General features: G+C 34.6%; 1 protein-coding gene across 2 annotated transcripts in view; it reads right to left on the reverse strand.

Annotated features, from left to right (window-relative positions):
- Positions 1 to 1,810: 1,810 nt before the first annotated feature.
- LOC306860231 (DNA (cytosine-5)-methyltransferase 3B-like) overlaps positions 1,811 to 20,100 on the reverse strand; it is a 46,369-nt gene continuing 28,079 nt past the window's right edge. Inside the window, exons 10-22 of one of the 2 annotated variants that reach the window (XM_079401822.1) lie at positions 16,860 to 17,000; positions 15,283 to 15,327; positions 13,441 to 13,520; positions 12,983 to 13,095; positions 11,501 to 11,684; positions 11,319 to 11,403; positions 8,437 to 8,582; positions 6,530 to 6,620; positions 4,968 to 5,116; positions 4,798 to 4,883; positions 4,585 to 4,654; positions 4,352 to 4,470; positions 1,811 to 3,607 (exon numbers count right to left, since the gene is read on the reverse strand). In XM_079401822.1, coding sequence (XP_079257948.1) covers positions 3,466 to 3,607; positions 4,352 to 4,470; positions 4,585 to 4,654; positions 4,798 to 4,883; positions 4,968 to 5,116; positions 6,530 to 6,620; positions 8,437 to 8,582; positions 11,319 to 11,403; positions 11,501 to 11,684; positions 12,983 to 13,095; positions 13,441 to 13,520; positions 15,283 to 15,327; positions 16,860 to 17,000 — 1,451 coding nt within the window. In that variant the 3' untranslated portion in view covers positions 1,811 to 3,465. The remainder of the gene's footprint in view (positions 3,608 to 4,351; positions 4,471 to 4,584; positions 4,655 to 4,797; positions 4,884 to 4,967; positions 5,117 to 6,529; positions 6,621 to 8,436; positions 8,583 to 11,318; positions 11,404 to 11,500; positions 11,685 to 12,982; positions 13,096 to 13,440; positions 13,521 to 15,282; positions 15,328 to 16,859; positions 17,001 to 20,100) is intronic. The other variant, XM_079401821.1, reaches the window with a different exon arrangement.

The following is a 20,100-nucleotide window of genomic DNA, read 5'->3' on the forward strand; positions in this document are numbered from 1 at the left end:
AAGGGAAGGAAAAATAGCTTGACTTCGCAATACCACATTATTTCTTTACAGTAGTAGAAGAAAGCCGAATTTAACATACAAATGGAAGTGAATGAAAAATATCTTGTCATATAGCAACCAATCTTTATGTATTTATAAATAAATGGTTAAAAACGTAAGACGAAGCAGCGATAACGTTACAATTGCATATTGCAATAGAACTGTTGCAACGTATACAATAGAGCTAAACTGGGCTACTGTTTTTGCAAACACTGTACAACAGTGCGTTGAATACTGTAGACCGCGATATTATCGACATAACCTGGTGGTTTTTTGTAATGGCGGTTAGTAATGCATGAACCGGAAGTGATATTTAGCAACTGTTGAAAGAGTTTTGATGCTTATCAGAATGTGACTGAACGAGACAAAACAAAATGTTGTTTCGAGAGGCAAACCTTAAACGTTAATTTGACAACACATTTTTTTAACCATTTAACAGAAGCGCGGCCATTTGTAACTTGAATGTGTAAGGCATTTGATGTCAGTGGATTCCAGTTATTTTTGGCTGTACAGAACAGCTCTTTATGCTGCTTGATATTGCAAACTAGAACAAATTTTTTTACAACTTGCTTTTTTTTATTATTCTTCTGGTTAGGCTATCTAGTAGATAACCGAACAAGATCTACCGCTCAAAGCCCATGATGCTTTGCGCCAATTGTAAACAGTAGGCTAAGTGCCCAAAAATGTATTTAAAGGTTCGTTAATGCACTAATATTCAAAAACTGCACAATGAGGCGACTATCTCTCTTCAAACATCAAACATCAAAAGGAAAGTAATTAAAATTGTGTAAAAGTAGGCTATTAATAAATTACTATCAGAATAATTGCAAAAGTTCAAATGAGTGGGTTTTACAGCAGAAATATAATGGGCGTGTTAAATAGTAATGTTGGTCTATTATTTAAAAATAGGCCTACTTGTTGCGTTAATCAACACTTGTCCATCATTAGCTAGAAAGCTGATGGATATTTCAAACGGCTTTCTTCATTTTTACAGATAAATGTTGTATTTCCTAGCTTGAGAAATATTACATTGAACACCGCTGATAGTATTCAGAAGTGAAACGGGGGAGACCATTTTAAAGATAAAACAGATGAACACACCACAACCATGTGGTTTTCATATTAATACAGCAAAACAAAGAAAATAATCAGGAGAAACAGAACGAGCTGGCGTATTGAAATATTTTCTTGCCACATTAATACCAAGCGTTATTTGCTTTTCTTACTAGGCTAATAAAAAGAGCATGATAGAAAATAAACAAATAATTTAGAAAAAAGAAAATTCAATAATATAGGCCTGTTCATTTCCACACAGCCAAAATATGTTGGGAGATTTGTCACCATGGGTGTTAAAATTATCACTTTCCGGGTGAACATACAGGTCCATCTTTGCTAGTGTTAAAACAATACTGATGAAAGTGTTTATTATACAAAAAATCATTTGGAATGTTCACCACTAGATAATGTTTTTTTTTTTTTTTTTTTTTTTTTTTGGAACATTTTGCTTTAAAATCCTTTGACTTAATCACCCTTTTTAAAAATATCCATGATGTGCAGGTGCCATTGGACCTTTTAGTTTTAGAGAGCATTTACTTGGACAAAATAGTTTTTTTCCCAGGACATTTAAATGCATCTAATAAAAGTGAATTTAGTCAGTTTTACAAGGCTCCTTTTAAAAACATAAGCTTTATGATTATATTAATTTCAAATCAGTAGATATGACCCCCAGTCATAACCACACAATTAAAAGCAGACACTGAACACAAGCTCAAACAGTTTTGGAGTCTGTCTTTATTGGTTTTGCTCAGGATACTAACATTTTTTTTTTTTTTTGGGTTACTGTTTGAGTTTTATACCATAAGTCCCAAAAGAAAATAAATTGTATACAAAAAAAAAAAAAACTATAAGAAAATAGTATAAAAATAAAGTAAATTATAGAAGCACTGTTCATGTTCAAAGGTATAGATTAACGTTTATTGTTAACAAATAAACAAGTAAAAAGACAGCTTTATATATCAAATTTAAAGATCTACTAAGCAAAATATTAAGGCTATGATATCAAAATTGTGTTTACACTACAGTAAAAAACCTTTAAGAAAATAAAATGACAGTAAGGACATCTTTGCACTGTTTTACATACATTTTGCCTGTGAAGATGTGTACAGAACAAGTGAGTGTAATTTACATGCAGTATTCAACGACAATTCTGTTCCATGTCTTATGAAGTATTAAGGTTATTTATGGTCTTCAAGCTTTAAGTTTGGACAGTAGTTTACATTAAGCATACAATTAGACATATAAAACAGCTTGTTACAGCATTAGGTCTATGAAACAAAAGAAAGTTTCTTCGCAACCCCCCGTATGGCAGGCTGTATCTGTTCTCTTCAAAAGGCACCACACATTAAGTGTTTTAGACAGATGAGGCATCACTTTTAAGCTACAATGCGTTTGTTATTGTGTGCAGCAACAGTAAGTATAAAAACAACAGTTTGAAAGCCTCTATCTGAGAGAAACCCATACAGAGCTAACATTTTACATCTACACGATCCCTCGTCAAAGAGGTCAATCTAAAAATAAAAAAAATTCTAGGTATAATAAGAAAGCTTTAAAGTATGTAAACATTAATTTCAAGGTTAAATACAATACACTGATCTCTATCTTGAGTAATTATTTGACACAAATTACAAGAAAACAATCGTGTAATGTTTAGCAGGCTCATGCCCTCGAGTTCTGCTAATAAACACACCTTCTGGTTATACTGTTATTGTGCAATGTTACAGAGGGAATGTAGGCTGTGTGAAACACAAACGGGGCATCGATTCTTATCACGCATCTTTTGAAATGCATTTTCTAAGGGCTCACAGCTGTTTGTATGTTTGCATTGACAGATTTCAAGTATTTGTCTCACACCGACAATACCATGGAAATGCGTCACATGCAAGTATACTGATTCTTTTACATAATAAAAAATCGTACATTTGTACTTTCCTTTGCCAGATAAGCTGTAAAATGTTTGAACTTTTTTATTTTTTTATTTTTTTTTATTTTAAGGCAACATGGGCAATTATGATTTTTTTCTCATGATAATAAAGGATCAAATCTACCAGCATGTGATGAGATGAACCCAGACAGTTTCAAAGACCTTGACAGGCACATCAGTTTAAAAAATGGCTAGTACAAAAGCTAACTGTGTTTTTACTAAGTGACACTCTAAGCATCACAACACAGCGTCTACCTTGAGTTGGTCAAGACTACCCACGTCCTCAAGTCAGCTCAACGTCTCAGCTTGGCTTTGCAAAGCTGAAATCGTCTTGTAAATGTGGAGGTTAGCTAGTCTCCAAGATGCTCCTTTTTGAGGACATTTGGTTTTGTACTTTACGATGTTTGTTGTGTGACTTTGGACTAACTGATCACAGACTACATGTGTTATTCACAGGCAAAGTAGTCCTTCAGTGGGGCGAACAGGTGCCGGATTACAGGAACACTCCAAGACCGTCCCAGTAGCTTCTGCCTGGCGCCACGGCCCATGTTGGATACATCAGTATAGTGGACAGGAAAGCCAAAAATCCTGAGGAGGAGAGAATAAGAGAGTTTTTGGTCAATTATGTGATGCTTATTTCTTAATCTATTAATTCAATTAACAATACTAAAAAAATGCAATTTCTGAATATGAATGGACTTCACTACACAATGACTTGAATAATTTATTTATTAGAGTGAAATTTATAATGAATTTGAAATTCGTTTTGACTTTTAAAAGGCAAAGTCAAAAATCAAGTTGATAAAAAAACTTTCCAAAAATGAATGGAAACAACTCATTAAATAAAAGAAATAGGCTAATCATCTTTTATTATTAGTTACTAGTAAAGCAGTTCAGTAAATATTAAAATGATTTTTAAAAACCTTTGCCCAACTCAGTGAAACCTAAAACAGGAAATTGTATCATAGAAATAAGCGCTGCAGATCATCTTGACTATTTGTAGGTCAATAAATCTCATAAACTATCAGATAATTGGACATTTTTGACATGATGAGGTTAGTTGTAAAATGTCATAGGGTACAAAGAAAAGTATGATAATTAATCTGTTATTTGTTTGAAAAATTGTACCTTGAAAAGAAAATATTTTGATATGTTACATTTTACTTGATGTTTACACCACTTGACATTTTTAGGGTCATTAAATTTAACTGGTTGTTGAAAAGTTTTTAAAGGGTTTTCAAAACCATATGAAATCAGCACACAAGTAGACAAGCACTCGACTTTTGATATTTTTTTAATATAATCAAAAAATCCAATTTGTTGTGAACTCACCTCTCGAGCTCAGTGCACCACAGGATGTCCTCTTTGCCGTTCATCATGACAGGGAAGTGTTGGTCTTTGCCCTGTTTGATGGAGTTGGACCGTGTTGTGATGGTGCGTACCTTACCAAACTAAAGACACAGAGTTATATTTAAAGCATTTCTCCTGGTACATCCTGCTCAAGGTCATGAACTGAATAAAAAGAGTAAATCAATAAAGGCCTGTTGGCTTTACACATAGCTTACCTTGGCGACACGGCCATGTTCCAAACAGTCCTGAAGTTCTAATTTATCCATCCCAGACGCACACAGCGGTCTGAAAGAAAGCAGATTCATTTCAAACTTGCATAAAGTACATATATCATGTTTTAATTTTTATTGTGATGCTGGTTAAAAAGGTTTAGAGATGGTGTCTGGAGATCATTTAAGAGGAACTGGGGAAGATGACATGGCAAATACCTCTTCATTCCTGGCAGGTTTCCCCAGAAATAACGTGCCCTGTGTGCAGCTGATACCTCAATGGCGTCAATCATCACTGGATTACACTAGAGATATGCAAAAACAAACTGAATTCAGAATCAACCAGATCAATCCATCTCTAACAACAGCAACCACTGATAAACTCAGACCTCCAGGAATCGTGAGATGTCTCTCTTATCATTGACGCTCATGGCGACCACATTCTCAAACATCCAGAAGAAAGGTCGGTCTTCCCCTTCCTTCGGTTTCGCTTCACTCAAGAGGCGGTAGAACTCAAAAAACAGGCGTCCAGTCCCCTCTAAACACAAAATAAGGCATATTTTTTAAGTGCTGTCAAACGATGAATCGCATAATCACATCCAAAATAAAAGTTTTTGTTTACTAATATATGTGTGTGTTCTGTGTATATTTATTATGTATGTCTATATAAATACACACACATACAGTATACATTTTGAAAATATTTACATGTATATATTTATGTTAAAGATAAATATATAAACATAACACATTTTTTTTTTTTATATATACATGTATGTGTGTGTATTTATATAGACATAATAAATATGGATGTGAGTAATTGTGATTATATCGTTTGGCAGCACTAATATTTTATGTTTTATATTCTGAGAGGTTGCTAAAGGACTCTGACTGGTTAGCATCTTGCTATGTGGTTGCTTGGGTGTTCTGGGTGATTATGGCCCTTAGATATGGTTTGGGTTCAATATAACTAATGTAAATAAATAAAGATGAGACATGGAAAATATTAAAAGAAAATATTAATGGACACTAATAAATGGACAAATATATATGAAAATTCTAAAATGTATACATTCAATCTATATTTTCTTATTCCTTTAGTTCTATTCAATTTTTTTTATTTTTTTTTATTGTTTATATTTTTCTAAAACATTAATATTTTTCTGTAAAGCAGTGGTTCTCAGCCTTTTTGACTCAAAGGCCCCCTTGTAAGACATCTCTTCCGTTATTTCTGCTGTATTTATGGAAACACTACTTGTTTTTTTATTAACAACAGAAAGTAGAAGTGTTGATATATTAATTAGCCACAATGCATTTTGTGATTTCAGAAATTTCAATAAATGCATGTTCAAAAAAATAAGGAAAAAAAAGTTATTGGAATTAGATAAAAAAAAAAAAAAGATTTCAGTTTACATCTTGATTGTATTTTTTTTTTAAGCGATTAAATTAAGTGAGAATATTTTAATATATTAATAATGATATATTACTTTAAATTATTTTAAGTCATCCTGTGGCCCCTTAAAAGTGTGCTTGAGGTCCCCTAGTGGGATCTGACCCCCTGGTTGAGAACCACTGCTGTAAAGCACTTTGTAAACATTGTTGTACTATTTGCTTTATAAGTAAAGCCTTACTTACTGTCTTAGTAATTAAAACTGAAACTACAATTATATGTGTGATGGCACATATCCACTTAAGAAGCTACAAAATTCATGTCTGTCTTGCAACCCTACAGAGGATAAGCAGTTCTGTAAAATGGATGGATGAGTGGATAACTCTAAATAAAAGATTATTAAAAAACATCATGCCACAGAGCGGATAGTAAACACAACACCATAATAAGTCGTGTTATGAAACAGCATGTAATTATAACAAATGATAGAATCTTCAAGGGGTTTGTGTAGGAGAATGAAAGATTCCCTGAATAAGATTCATAAGAGCTATAATGTCTTACCATACAGGCCTTTCCTGGCAGGGTTGACAATGGAAAGGTCATTACAGGGACTTCCACCAATCACCAAGTCAAACGGCCCCCATTCAGCAATCTGAGCAACACAACGTCACCATCTAGTGTTAGCACAGCTGCACCACACATCAACAAAATCCATGATTTGTTTCCAAATGTTTTTATTACAGACTGCAACAGTGACCACCCACTTTTTCAGCCGCCTGGAAGTATTTTTCCCATAAGAAATTAATTTTTCCCCATAAGGATTTTTTTAAAGGTATTCATTAAAAAATTACAAGCCATGAACCTAATGAACCATCTACGAGATGAATCACAACATTACAAACCTTTGATTTGAAGAAAAAACATATTTGAAAATTAATAATGGCTTTAATGATGGAAAAAAATTACAATCCCATGAAGCACTGCTAATGACATAACTTCAGAAAAATGGATTATAGATCTTGATTATGTATATAGAAACAAGATATTTTTAGTTTATTGCAATATTATGAGAGCAAAGGGAGATGTCATTGGCATGTCTCATGGGAGTGGGAGGTCGCTGAGAGCTGTTTTGGTATATTAGCTTGTCACCATTGTCTGATAGGAGGAGATTTCTTCACAGAATCATGGGTAATGTAGTTTTTCACCAGGAATTCAATTGTTGAACACAATTATTTTTCCATCCATTAACAAGCCTGTAGCTCACAGTAGGTCTTTGTTTAATGGTTTATAAGTTATTAATAATCAACCCCCCTATGGAGAAAATGAATGGTATTTTAACTTTCAGAATGCAACTATTGCAATCTATTTTGAATTCCTACTTTTCTGAAAGCATTTAAGGTTCCAACATGAAGTGCAACCTTTTCTGTCTTATACGGTTCCTTGAGTTGATAAGGAAACTCCTAGAACAGATCTAAGTAATTTGGTGTAATTACCAGTCACTGAGGTCAAAGGCGGCATTTAATTAGACTTTCCAGATGTTCTGCTGAAGGAAACCCACGCTTTAGACACCTGTGGGAATGGCCTGTGTACATCTTTACCCTTGGCACATCTGCGTGTGCCAGTGCGAGAGCTTGTCTGCAGCTGGACTCTTTTCAGGCTTTCTCATTCTTTCAGCGTTTCATAAATAACCCAACCCAGGGCCCCAAAACCCCCTCCAATATATCCCTTCTCTCTTTTCTTCCACGACGAGAGTCCTTTCATGCGTCCCTCTCTGCGCTCCCGCCCAATCCAGCTTCACAACAACAATGGGTGAGTGAATGAGTGATTGAATGAGAGGGTGAGACGGTGAATGGATGAGTTGAGGAGAGGGGATTTAGAAAGGGAGAAAGCGCTTTTGTGTTCCGTCACTAAGGCTTAAGACAACTTGCTGCTTCCTGTGTGTGCCTGAGCATTTGAATGTGAGCTGGAGAGATAATGGAAGCCAAACAGAAACTTAGAGGTGTGACGACAAAGACCAGACTCAGGTGAGGCCATTAGCCTTATCAAGCGCTGCTGGGACAAGCAATGCGCTACTAAACAAATAACTTTGGGCCAGGTGTGTGTGGCCTGTGAGGTGACGGCGCCAATCAGTCTCTTTCAGTCTTTTATCAAATGAAACAAATGAGGGAACAGAGAATTGAGGTCTGGGTCTTGCTCGGTTAATATAAACCCTGATAATGTAAAAACAGCAGTAAAATTGACCTCACAGACCTGAACAATCATTAAATAGTCTTCAGTGAAAACATCAAATAGAGAGTGGCACCAAAAAGGGTTTTGTTGAGTTTTAAAGACAAAACAATAAAATAAAGAACTCAAACTGCTGAAATATTTTAAAGACTCTAAACACTGCACAACACAACTTTACATTTAAACTTATATATCAGAGATGAACTGGTGGAGCAGCCAGAAACAGATTACTGTAAACTCACGTTTTTTCTGGTGATGTTGCGAACGTCGTGCACATACTCGATTTTTCCTTCATGCCGGACAACTCCCACTGAAATGGAGTCCTCACATACTTCTGATGCAATGTACACATCAACCTTAAAGCCCAAGTCTCTAAGCACTAGATAACCTAAATTAAGATAAAAAAAATAGTAAGAAAAGTTATTAGCATTCAAAATCACTAGTGCCCTATACTATATATAATATATATATATATATATATATATATATATATATATATATATACATACATATACATACACACACACACACACACACACACACACATATATATATATATTAGTGCTGTCAATCGATTAAAAATGTTAACTAATTAATCACACAATTTTTCTGAAATTAATCGCAATTAAGATCACCGAACATTAAAGTTTTAAAATATTCTTTTATATTGAAATAATTTCACATGCAAATTAAAATTTTGAAATTGACCATTGATTATAGCCATTCAAAATTACAGTATAAATGATAGCTATCAATTTGAATATTTATTAAACTTTAAAAAATAACTTTTAATTGAACTTCAAACAATCTTCATAAAAACCCATTATAGTAAATGTCATATTTAGCTACCTGAAAAAATGAAGTTATCAAACACTAAATTCTAAATTTAACAGATGAATCCTTAAAACTACATAGGTTTGATTGATTTCCTCTTTTTTCTTTTGTTCTTTGATTAACAGACATCTCAGTTGGGTTATTAGGTTTTTTGGCTGCTATTTTTTTAAGAGCTGCCGCTGCTGAATGTGACGTGGATCTGACATGCATCGTGTTTTCTCACAACCTTTTATATATAATTGCGCTTTAATATGACATGATATACAGCATGCCTACGCATCTGTGTGTGCAACTGAAAAGCACGTTACAAGCGCAGTATAACGGCAGACAGAAGAGGACAATTTGTTTACTGACATATGGCCTGACAACATCTAATCTGACCGCAGTTCACTGATGTTCTACTGAAGCTCCTCGTCATTTTTACTGCTTTCCGTGCTCTTTTGACTCGTGCCTGGCACTGAGGCGAAGTGGAGTGTGCATCTGAAAGTCTCCCGTTTGATACGGTCATAAAGATGTTCTGCACGGCTAAATAAACGCAATTTTTGTCAAGAAAAAAAGAGACAGAAGCAGCAGTTATGAGTGGGGTGGCCAACCCTAGCCCTAGTTAAATATTTTCAGCGCCGTTAAACTGGACAAATTAATCACATGCATTAACATGCTAATTTTGACAGCACTAATATATATATATATATATATATATATATATAAACTGCTCTACAAAGGCAAAAGACCTTAACTCGCATTATCTGCAAAAAGTGAGAAGTCACACCAAGGCAAAAGGCAGTAACTTCCACATTATCAATATTGATTGCTGATCACCATTTACAAAATCATTATAGTAACACCTGTATAAAATCTACTGATAATGGGCTATCTTTGTTTTGACCGTAACAAGCAGACTAAAAGTTAAACATGAGTGGATACCGTTTTGCAACCAATTTATTTGCTATGCTCAGTAACGTAAAAGAATTCTAGACATAGCTTATTTTGACTTGAATTAAATAGCCTAACCTAAAAGAACGACTTGTGGATTTATGTGAACGCCAGCAAGCAGACATGCTCATTAATTAATGATTAAACATGGATTAAACATCTCCGATGACGTTTAGCGCCATGGATTGATTTTATCGGGTTACAACAAAAGGTAGGATATGGATTTAATTGTCAACTGTTAGGCTACTGATTTTATGATTGATCATGCTACATGCTACGGCATTCAAGTACACACACATCTAACTAGAAGTCACAGCCTGGTGAATAATCTGCATTACAAAAAGGGGAAAAAAATCAAATCTTTAAAGGTTATTCACGATTATGTTTTGCTGCCAAGGTGTCTAGTCTTTACAGTGCTTTATGGAGCTGTTTGGTAAATCGCAATCTAATTAGTTTGTCTACACCGTAATTAAAATGCGGCAGACTTTAAATGGACAGTAAAAAAATACAGAACACCATATAACTCCCAAGCCGGCACCGTAACTTCATTTTGACGTGCGGCTAAACAAAGGCAGAACGCCGTAACTCAATCTGAGCGTTCCAAACAAAGCGAAAGAGCCGTTACTGGTGTTATGCCTTGGTTTCTCCAGGGCTTTTTGAAGTTACGGTTGAGACGACGAAATTGACTCGAGATACTTATGTACATGATTAAGGATGTCTTCAATGTCCCAAAAATATCAATAACTAATTTTCGACAAAAATCATCAAGGCTGTATTTATTCGATCAATAGTACAGAAAAAAACAGTAATATTGTGAAATCTTATTGCAATTTCTAAAATTGGTTTCCATTTTTAATATACTCTAAAATATTATTTATTTCTGTGATGCAGCGCTGAATTTTCAGCATCATTACTCCCGTCTTTAGTGTCACATGATCCTTCAGAAATCATTCTAATATGCTGATTTATTATGAGTGTTGATACTGGTTTGCTGCTTAATATTGTTTTTTGGAACCTGTGATACTTTTTTCTTTGATGAATACAAAGTTAAAAAGAACAGCATTTGTTCAATATAGAAATCTTTTCTAACAATATAAGTCTTTACTATGACATTTATTCATTTAACACATCCCTACTGAATAAAATATTAATTTCTTTAAAAAAAAAAAAAAGAAAGAAAAATTTCCTTACCCCAAACATTTGAATAGCATTGTATATTGTCTTTACAAAACATTAAAAATCGTACTAATCCCAAACTTTTGAGCGGCAGCATATATATATAAAATCTGTGAGTCACTAATTTTGATAATTTACCCGGAAAAGGTGAATATAGAATCCAAAGAGATATCATATTAACCTGTGGCAATGCCATCAAACAGTGAAAGGACTCTGATTGGACGTCTCTGCTCTGCTGGGACCGCAGGGTAAATCTTTGGACTTTCCTGAAAGAAAATGAAAGTTAATATAATGTATAACTAAAAATCTAGAGTTTTGCAAACAGGGTATTTCCCTCTGTATGAAGGTTAACGTGAGACTCACAAACTCCTGTCCATTGTCATTGACGAAGAACTCTTGTAGTTTCAGGCTCCAGTCGTGGCGTTTCTTTAACACGCCGTACTGCTGCAGAGGCTGACACATGTAGCAGCGCCATGGGTCCAGATCACGGGCACTGTTGGCCGCTCCTGCTCCCACTAATATATCCAGACAGTCCACACAGAAACACCTGTAAGTAGAGACACTGATCAAAGACAGCCTTTAAAAAGGCAAATGAAATGAACGGTGTTAAAGGTGAAAGTGTACCTTTTTCAAATATTTCTTACTATTTGAGATTAATGTGTAAGCCATTTGTAGGGTGACACTATTAAAACAACACTTTTTGTTTGAGCAGCCTTACATGAGTCCGAAAAAGCCAAAGCTTCAAATAGTTAAAGAAAAATGATTAGCCAGCATTGTAGATCAACTGCAGAGAATAGTGTCCTGCAGCAACCATATCACATAATTATTGTACAGTTCATAAACCAAAAGTTCTAAAGCCATTTCAGTTTCCAAACATTTCTTAGAGGTGACAAAACAGAAAAATGATGGGGATCGGAAAAATGTTTTTGAAAGGATGAAAGTGTGCATTTTATGAATTTAAGGTGAAGTATATGTGCACAAAAAAACATTACAAATTCTAGCACCTGAACTGTCAGGATTATGATTAGTTTTATGTTGATGTTTAGTTTAGTTTTGTGCTTTTGTTCATCTGTCTGTCTCGCGTTTATCCTTTTCGTTTTGGTGTCCGTCTTTATTATAATTAGATTATGAATAAATTTTGTACAAAGCAATGATAATGTTTTCATTGCTTTCATGTTCTTATTTTTATGTGTAATTATATATAGAATTTTTAAGATTAATTCTGTATCGTCAATTCATTGGAACTCAACTTGTTTAAAAAAAAAAGAATAATAAAGGGTACAACTGTCAAAGTAATTTACCATTAATTATAAAAATACTGTGATAAGATCAGATCAACAAATTATGTTGTAAAATACATTAAAACAGAAAAACGTTCATTTAAATTGTAATAATATTTCACAATTTTTAATCAAATAAATGCAAATGAGCATTAGAAACTTGTTTCAAAAACATTACAAAAACTTTTGAACGACAGTGTATGATTATTTGTTGTTAATTATGATTAAAATGTTTCATTGATTGATAGCCCAAATAAAGAGAAAATATATCACTGTACCTGCAACTGCATTAGTTGTAAAAAATGCAGTTAGAATAATACAACTAAAAAGGGGGAAATTCGATAATGCTATTATTCTAAATAGTCAGAGAATTGGCAGATTGGCAGCAGTTTAAAAATATCTGAACGGCTCAGAGTCCGCGCGGGGGGGTGTGTGTAATGTGTTGGGCGGTTATGGAAGTGAAGTGTGACGAAATGCCAAGACGCTAGCGAAATGAAATGCGAGATTGAATAAGAGATTGTGGGACAAGAACGAGTTTGTGAGAAGTAGGCATCTGGTTTCGTACCTGCAGCAGTTGGCGTTTCCACAGAGCAGCACCTCTCTGCCGCCACAGCACACGGTGCAGTACGACTGGTAGCCATCGTCATCGTACATGTAGGAGATTTCCAAATAAACATCCTGACACATACACAAATAAAAACACGTGTAAATAACTTGCATATCTAAGTGTCCTACCAACCAGAATCCCGAAGCAGTGTATCGTGTTGCTGCAAACAGAGTGTAACAGGATAATGCAGCGATGTTGGATATGATCTATGGTGAAATCCATACACGCATGGCATTTCCTTGTCCCCTTAAGGTAATCAATAGATACAATACTGGTATCCAGGTGCAAGGATCGAGGGCTGTTGTTTGACACTTTAATGATCAATCATGTCAGCACAGCTTGGAGAACCACTTCCCAGACTCTCGAGTTGTGTTGTGTTGTGTTTTGAGAATGTGGAGGATAAGGTTAACTCTTACCTTGCATGTTAGGCAAAGGCCTCCTTCAAACAGCGGGTGGAAGGTCGCCACTCTCGTCTTTCCACAAGAGAGGCAGAACTCTGAAACAAGAGAAAATCAAGCATATTGACAGATGGCTGAGTCAAAATAAAAGAGTAACTTATTCTTGCAACCATCCATAAGAATGGGCTAAAAAATTATAAACCAGTGAGAAGTGTTTTGCAAAAAATAAATAAATAAATAATCTTCTCTGCCTTTCTCCTTTTCTCCAGCTTGCTTTCTGATCTAGTTGTCTAATAAACCTGAAATCATATATTACAAATAGTGTTTTTTTTTTTACTAATTGCTTTTGCTACTAATTTGTAAGTTGCTTTGGATAAAAGCCTCTGTTCAATGCATAAAAGTATACTCTATGCCATCACTTTAAAATAAAAGTATGTCTTTGAATATAGCTATGATTTATGAGTTACATAATAGCTGTATATTTTTCAGTTATCTATTTTGTATAAATAAAAAAGACACTAAAAACTAAGACAAGTTATTTGAAATGCTGCAAATTTAGGCATAATAACATAAATATACAGTATGAAAACTGGATATACATTAATGTTGACCTGCTAAAAACCTGCTATACTTAACAGTGATATTAAAAATCATTTAACTTTGAGCATTAGTAAGTAAGTACATTTTATTTATATAGCACATTTAGACATAGCAAAGCTATCCAAAGTGCAATGTAAAATAAATTTACAAAAAGAAAAACAGAAAAAAATGCGACCAAAACAGCCAATAAAACAACAATCAAGTAAGATTAAAATGCTAAGGAAAAAAGATAAGTTTTCAAAGAATCTTGATTTAAAAATGGTGATGGAAGGTGCAAGGCGGCAGTCTAGAGGCAATTGGCTCCACAGACGGGGGGTATTGACTGAAAAGGCTCTGTCACCCTTAGTTTTCAAACGGAACGAGGGACAGATAAAAGCGCCCTGTCAGTGGATCTTAAATGTCTGGTAGATGACAAAGGGATAAGAAAATCTTTAAGATAAGATGGAGCTTGATTGTTAAGAGCTTTAAAAACAAACAACAGAATCTTAAACTGAACTCTAAAATGGACCAGAAGCCAGTGAAGTGAAGCTAAAATTGGAGTGACATGGTCACATTTCTTTGCCCCAGTCAGCAGCCTTGCAGTTGCATTTTGTACCATCTGGAGGCTTGAAAGCGATGACTGAGGAAGACCTGAGTACAGAGAATTACAGTAATCTAAACGAGAGGTAATAAAAGCATGAATAACCTTCTCCAAATCTTGAAAAGACAAAAGCTATTTAAATTTGGAAATGACCCGTAAATTCCTCTAATTCCGGAAAAAAATCTAAATATTTTTACCGGCAGTATACCAACATATATATATTTTTTTTATTTTATTATATATTTTGTAAATATTATAGCAAGCAAATATTTTTTGAAATAACAGTAGAAGACAGAGGAGAACAGCCAAGAGAAGGGGCCTGGGCCAGGACTCAAACTCGGATCACCCGAGGCGCCAATGCAGTATGCCGGAGCAGTGTTGGGAGCCATGTTTTTGCATTCGACCACACTGCTTTTTTATTGTTTTTCTATGTAAACGTGCTAAATGGACACATTTGACCACTGTGTTTGCCTCTTTTGCAGCACCTCACGCATGACGTGCCACTCAATATAAATGTAGGCTAGTTCAACTTATAAAAAAAACATTCTTAAGACCTTGCCGTTTTTTATTCCACTGCCCTACACCTCAAGTTTTTTATGGCAAAGTTCTGTGTGAATGGCTCCTAATGTGTTTTTTAATGGGTGAAGGCAGTCCCTGTAGCAGGTAGCAATATTACACACCTTCTATACTTCTGTGATTCTTCAAAACTTCATGGACCATTTGTTCTGAAAAGCAGATGAATTGCCAGTCATGAGGTACAAATCACAAGAGTTAAAGCTCAATGAAGTCCAATACTACTCAATTACACAAAAGTATATTGCAAATATTGTCTGAAAAGGTTTGTATAGATGAAATTACTGTTCAGAATTACAGAATAAAAAAGCTGCTCATAGAGTTCACTCACAATCTTGTCACACATGATTTCATACAGGAATTTGGCCATTTAGACATCAATTAATCATTTGAATTCACATGTGTCATTTAAAGGGCCAGTTCATTCAAAAATGAAATTTACTCACCTCATGTCATTCCAAACTAGGGATGGGAAGATACACCTACCTCCTGTTTCGATTCTATCACGATACTTGGGTGCCGATACGATATGTATTGTGATTTTTTTAAGAATTTCTACAAGTATTGCGATTCGATATTGCTTTGTGTTGCGATTTTTGTTTTTTGTTTTTAACTCTAGATCATGGGAAAAAGTTGAATGACTTAATATACAGACTGTCACAATTAAAAAAAAAACAACACATTTTAGCAGTTACTATTGCTATTCGATATTACATTTTATTGTGATTTTTGTTTGCTTATTAAAGACTAGACAATGGAAAATAGTTGATTATACCCTTAAAAGAGACTGTATATGATGAGTCATATTAGCAAAAACAATGCATCACATCTTTCTAAACTTTTATTTCAGAAGCATACACATACACGGTGTATATTTAAATTACCTTGAACCATGAAACTTTGAAGTACCAAAACCCTGAACTTGCACATGAATAGTCAAATGTTAAACAAAATGAGGAGAAAAAATACTTTCTGAAATAAAATAAAGTGCTATGTTACTTTGCATACTGTTTTAGTCATGTTTAGTCATGTTTTCCAGGCAGTTGAGATTCAAAACGTGAAGGTGCAGAAAGAATGCTGGAAGAGGTTTGATCCTCTGCCTCCGTCATAGTTTTGCTTTCTCGTGCCGGCTTGAAACGTATATGACGTCATCTAATGCAGCGGCACTGCGCACGCAGACCGTTCGTTGTATGACATCAAAGCACCGCGAGAGCTACAGAGAACAGACGGCTCCCACTGATCATGCTTTCGAATCGCTCTCGCGGTGCTTTAATGTCATAAGCTGATCGTCTGTGCGGTGCTGCTTCAAATCGAACACACCTATACATTTCGCCCTCTGTTGGAATTACAAAGCGCTAACTTCTCCTCACCACCTCTTAGGAAAAATAAAATAATGAAATAAAAATCGATTCTGAGGTAAACCAATCAATTTTTAAATTGTTTTAAAAAGAACCGCGATAGTTAGGTGAATTGATTTTTTCTCCCACCCCTATTCCAAACCCATAACATTTTATTACCTAGTCCTAGACTTTAAATGGATGGACAGCAATCTCTCTGGTTTCATTAAAAATGTCTTATGGGGTGAGTTCATTTTCATTTTTGGGTGAACTAATCCTTTAACATCACATTTGGTGTGCAGCAGTCACACATGAACATAAATAATAGCACATGTGTGAGCTCTAACCTCTGCTGTAGACGTCCTCAGTGCCAGGTTTGGCCTTACAGAGGCTGAGCCGAGCTCTCTTGGCAGAGGGGGGGGACTCCAGAGGGCTGGAGTCCAGCAGCGCTGAGCTCTCTGAGGCCAGGGGAAAAACACAATACTCAGCTGGAAGAGACACAAGCAGACTTATATTACTCACTGTTACAATCAAACATGCTCACACATGAACTGTAAATAATGACATTTACATTTTATAGATCAGGCACTTAGATAATAAAGCAACTGTATTGTCAGAACTACATCAGCTGGCTAATCCCTATAGCATTACTACATAAAATAAATCAAAACTTTACTGATACTTTACTGGTCACAGTGACTTCTAAACTGTTATTTTCTAGCAGACAAAATAAGAAAATATATTTTGCATGAAGAAAACAAAGGCCATTATGATTTAATGCATTGTGACATTCATTTTATGATGATTAAATGCCCATTTCTGTACTGTAATTTTAAAATAATTTCTGTCGCTATATATATATATATATATATGTTTGATGCAAAACTAACCCGATGAAATCATATGAAAAAAACATCATAACTATATTTTCATGCTTTCTCAAGCAAAGCTAATTTTGAAAGTCCACTAAAAACATATCTGGTCATAGACAATGTTGAAGACGTTATTGTCACATGTCTAAGTAGTAGATAAAAAAAAGTTTATAAAAATGTATATAAAATTTGAAATAATAACAAACATCAGGAACAAATAAGAAACAATACCTTTGTTTTCCGTATACTTGTGTCGCTTACAGTTAAAAGTCTTTCTCAGATTTCATTGTTGTTCGCAACGTTACTTGGCAATATTTTAAAGATATTATTATTTTTATATTGCATTTTTTGGGATTTTGCATGGTCTATTATTGTCACCCGGGTGGGAGTTTTAACTCCTATTCACTGGGAATAAATATATTTATTTTTTTTAAATAACAAATTCATTCAGTTGATGCAGAGACGTATAGACCGGGGAAATCCCCCATCTCCCCACGCTCTGAATATTATGTATCATAACATAACTTTCGTGTAAAGGTTATTTGGCGGTTTTTACTTGGAAAATCAGCTGTTTTCTAGCATTTGAATAACTATGGATAAACCTAAGGATTGGAGATGAATTTAATTTACAAATAGCCTACTTTCATATCGACACCTGCCACGGTGTTTTCCTCTTGGAGTGTGTCCTAAAAGCGATGGGGGGGGTCTTAATCTTAGCACTCAGCATACCCGGTTAAAAAAGTCACCGCTCGCCACTGATATATGTACAGTGCCTTCCAAAAGTATTGGAACAGTAAAGACAAAATTGCTCTGTTGGCTGTGGAGTCAAGACATTTACAAATATGATTAAAAGCTTAATATGAGACAAAACTACAGAATGTCACATTTTATTATTGGGTGATTCAACACATACATGTTTTACCAGCTAAGAAGTTCAGCGCTTTTAGAGTTTTATCCGTCTATCTGATGTGAGCTTAAGTATTGGAACAGTTGCCTCACAGGTCTTTCTAAGTGATCAGCTGTGTCCTGTTGCATTAATTCGTCAGATATTAAAAGCAAGGAATGTGTCGTATCAGTTATATCCATTACTTCTGTATTCTGAATCTTGCATTCAATGATGACACACACAAACCAGGATGAAGACGTGGGAGCTGACTTTGAGAGAAAAGCATGCAATTTGGATGCTAAAAGAAAATTACTTTTTTCCAAGTAGTATCAATCAAACTGCAGTTGGGTTGTTTTACAGGCAATACAGGCAATTTACAAAATTAAAGTTAATTGAAAGTATGTTTTTTTTTACATATTAAAAGTTTGTTTTATAGCAAGAGCAGATAACTCCACATTTCATGTTTTAGAGTTAAAAAACACTCGTTTAATCTTTGTAATCTCCTCAGATGACAATGTAGATGCCTGACAAGCGTTGTTGTTGTTGTGATCATAGATTTATGGATGTGATTACACACAATACACAAACCTTTCCCTCACCATTGCAACACGCTGCTTTTTCAAGGTTCCATGAAAATGTTTCAGCATTTATTTTCCTTTTACACCCTGAAGAAGATATCACAGGGTAAAACGTAAAACGTAAACTCGCGATGCCTTGAAAGTGGACAATACAGGCTTTTTTGACAAAATGTGTTTAGGGTTCAGATCGCGCTATATGTGGTGAATAATGCGTAGCAATAATTTTTTTTTTTTAAAAGTGGCGTTTATTGGTTTTTGCAAATGAACTCTTCATATAAAATATATAAGTGCTGTAAATCAATAAAAAACTTAACTAATTGATAACACATTTGTCTAAAATTAATCCCAATGAATCCCACCTAACATTAAAGTTTTTAAATATAATTTTATATTGCAATAATTTTACATTCAATCTTCAAATTAATGTACAAACAACATGTTGCTGAATTTTAAGTCCAGCCCTATACCCGAAAATAAAGATTGATTTTATGGCAAATTATGAGCCTGACATCGGGAAACTATCCAAGAGAAATACAGTCATGAATAAGCAGACAGGCAGCTGTTAGACAAAGCACATCTGCTATCACTGTGGGAAAAATCCAGGGATCTATAAAGTTATAAAGTAATTAGATATGCTATTTCCTCTTTCTGATTCCACTGTAAGACCACAAGCATTTCTGCTTGCTCATCTGCAGTGATTATTTTCAGTGTCTTGATGCTAAACTGAAACATCTCTAAATACACGTAGGTTTTTTAAGTATCGACTATATGTAAACATTTACTTTTGGTACTATTTTCAAAAACGAAATAGTTGATAGGTAAGTTTCAACCAGAAAGTTTTAGAAAGGTACTTAAGGGCCTGACTTGTTTAAATGAGATGAAACACCATAAACCTTGCCAACAAATGCCTGCACCAGCTCAGCTTGTGAATATTGTCTCAAGTTAATATCATGTCAATAAGTAATAAATTAAGTATGAGGTTTCCCCTAATTAAGTTTCTTTATCATAAAATACTCCTTCTCAATAGCCCAAATTTCACTGTCATATAAAATGAATAGAAAACAAACATAATGACTGCCTATGTAAATACTTTTGGCAGGGTTTATGCATGTAAAAGAGGCACTGAACTGATCTATTACTCACTGTTTTTTTCCCAGAAGAAAGGGAAAGAGATAATGATCTTCAAATTTCTAAGAAGCTGAGAACTAAATTTCTTATAAATGCCCTGCTATCTCCGAGAAACATTCAGGAA

The sequence above is a fragment of the Barbus barbus genome (assembly GCF_936440315.1).
Source record: "Barbus barbus genome assembly, chromosome: 41".
Lineage (NCBI taxonomy): Eukaryota > Metazoa > Chordata > Actinopteri > Cypriniformes > Cyprinidae > Barbus > Barbus barbus.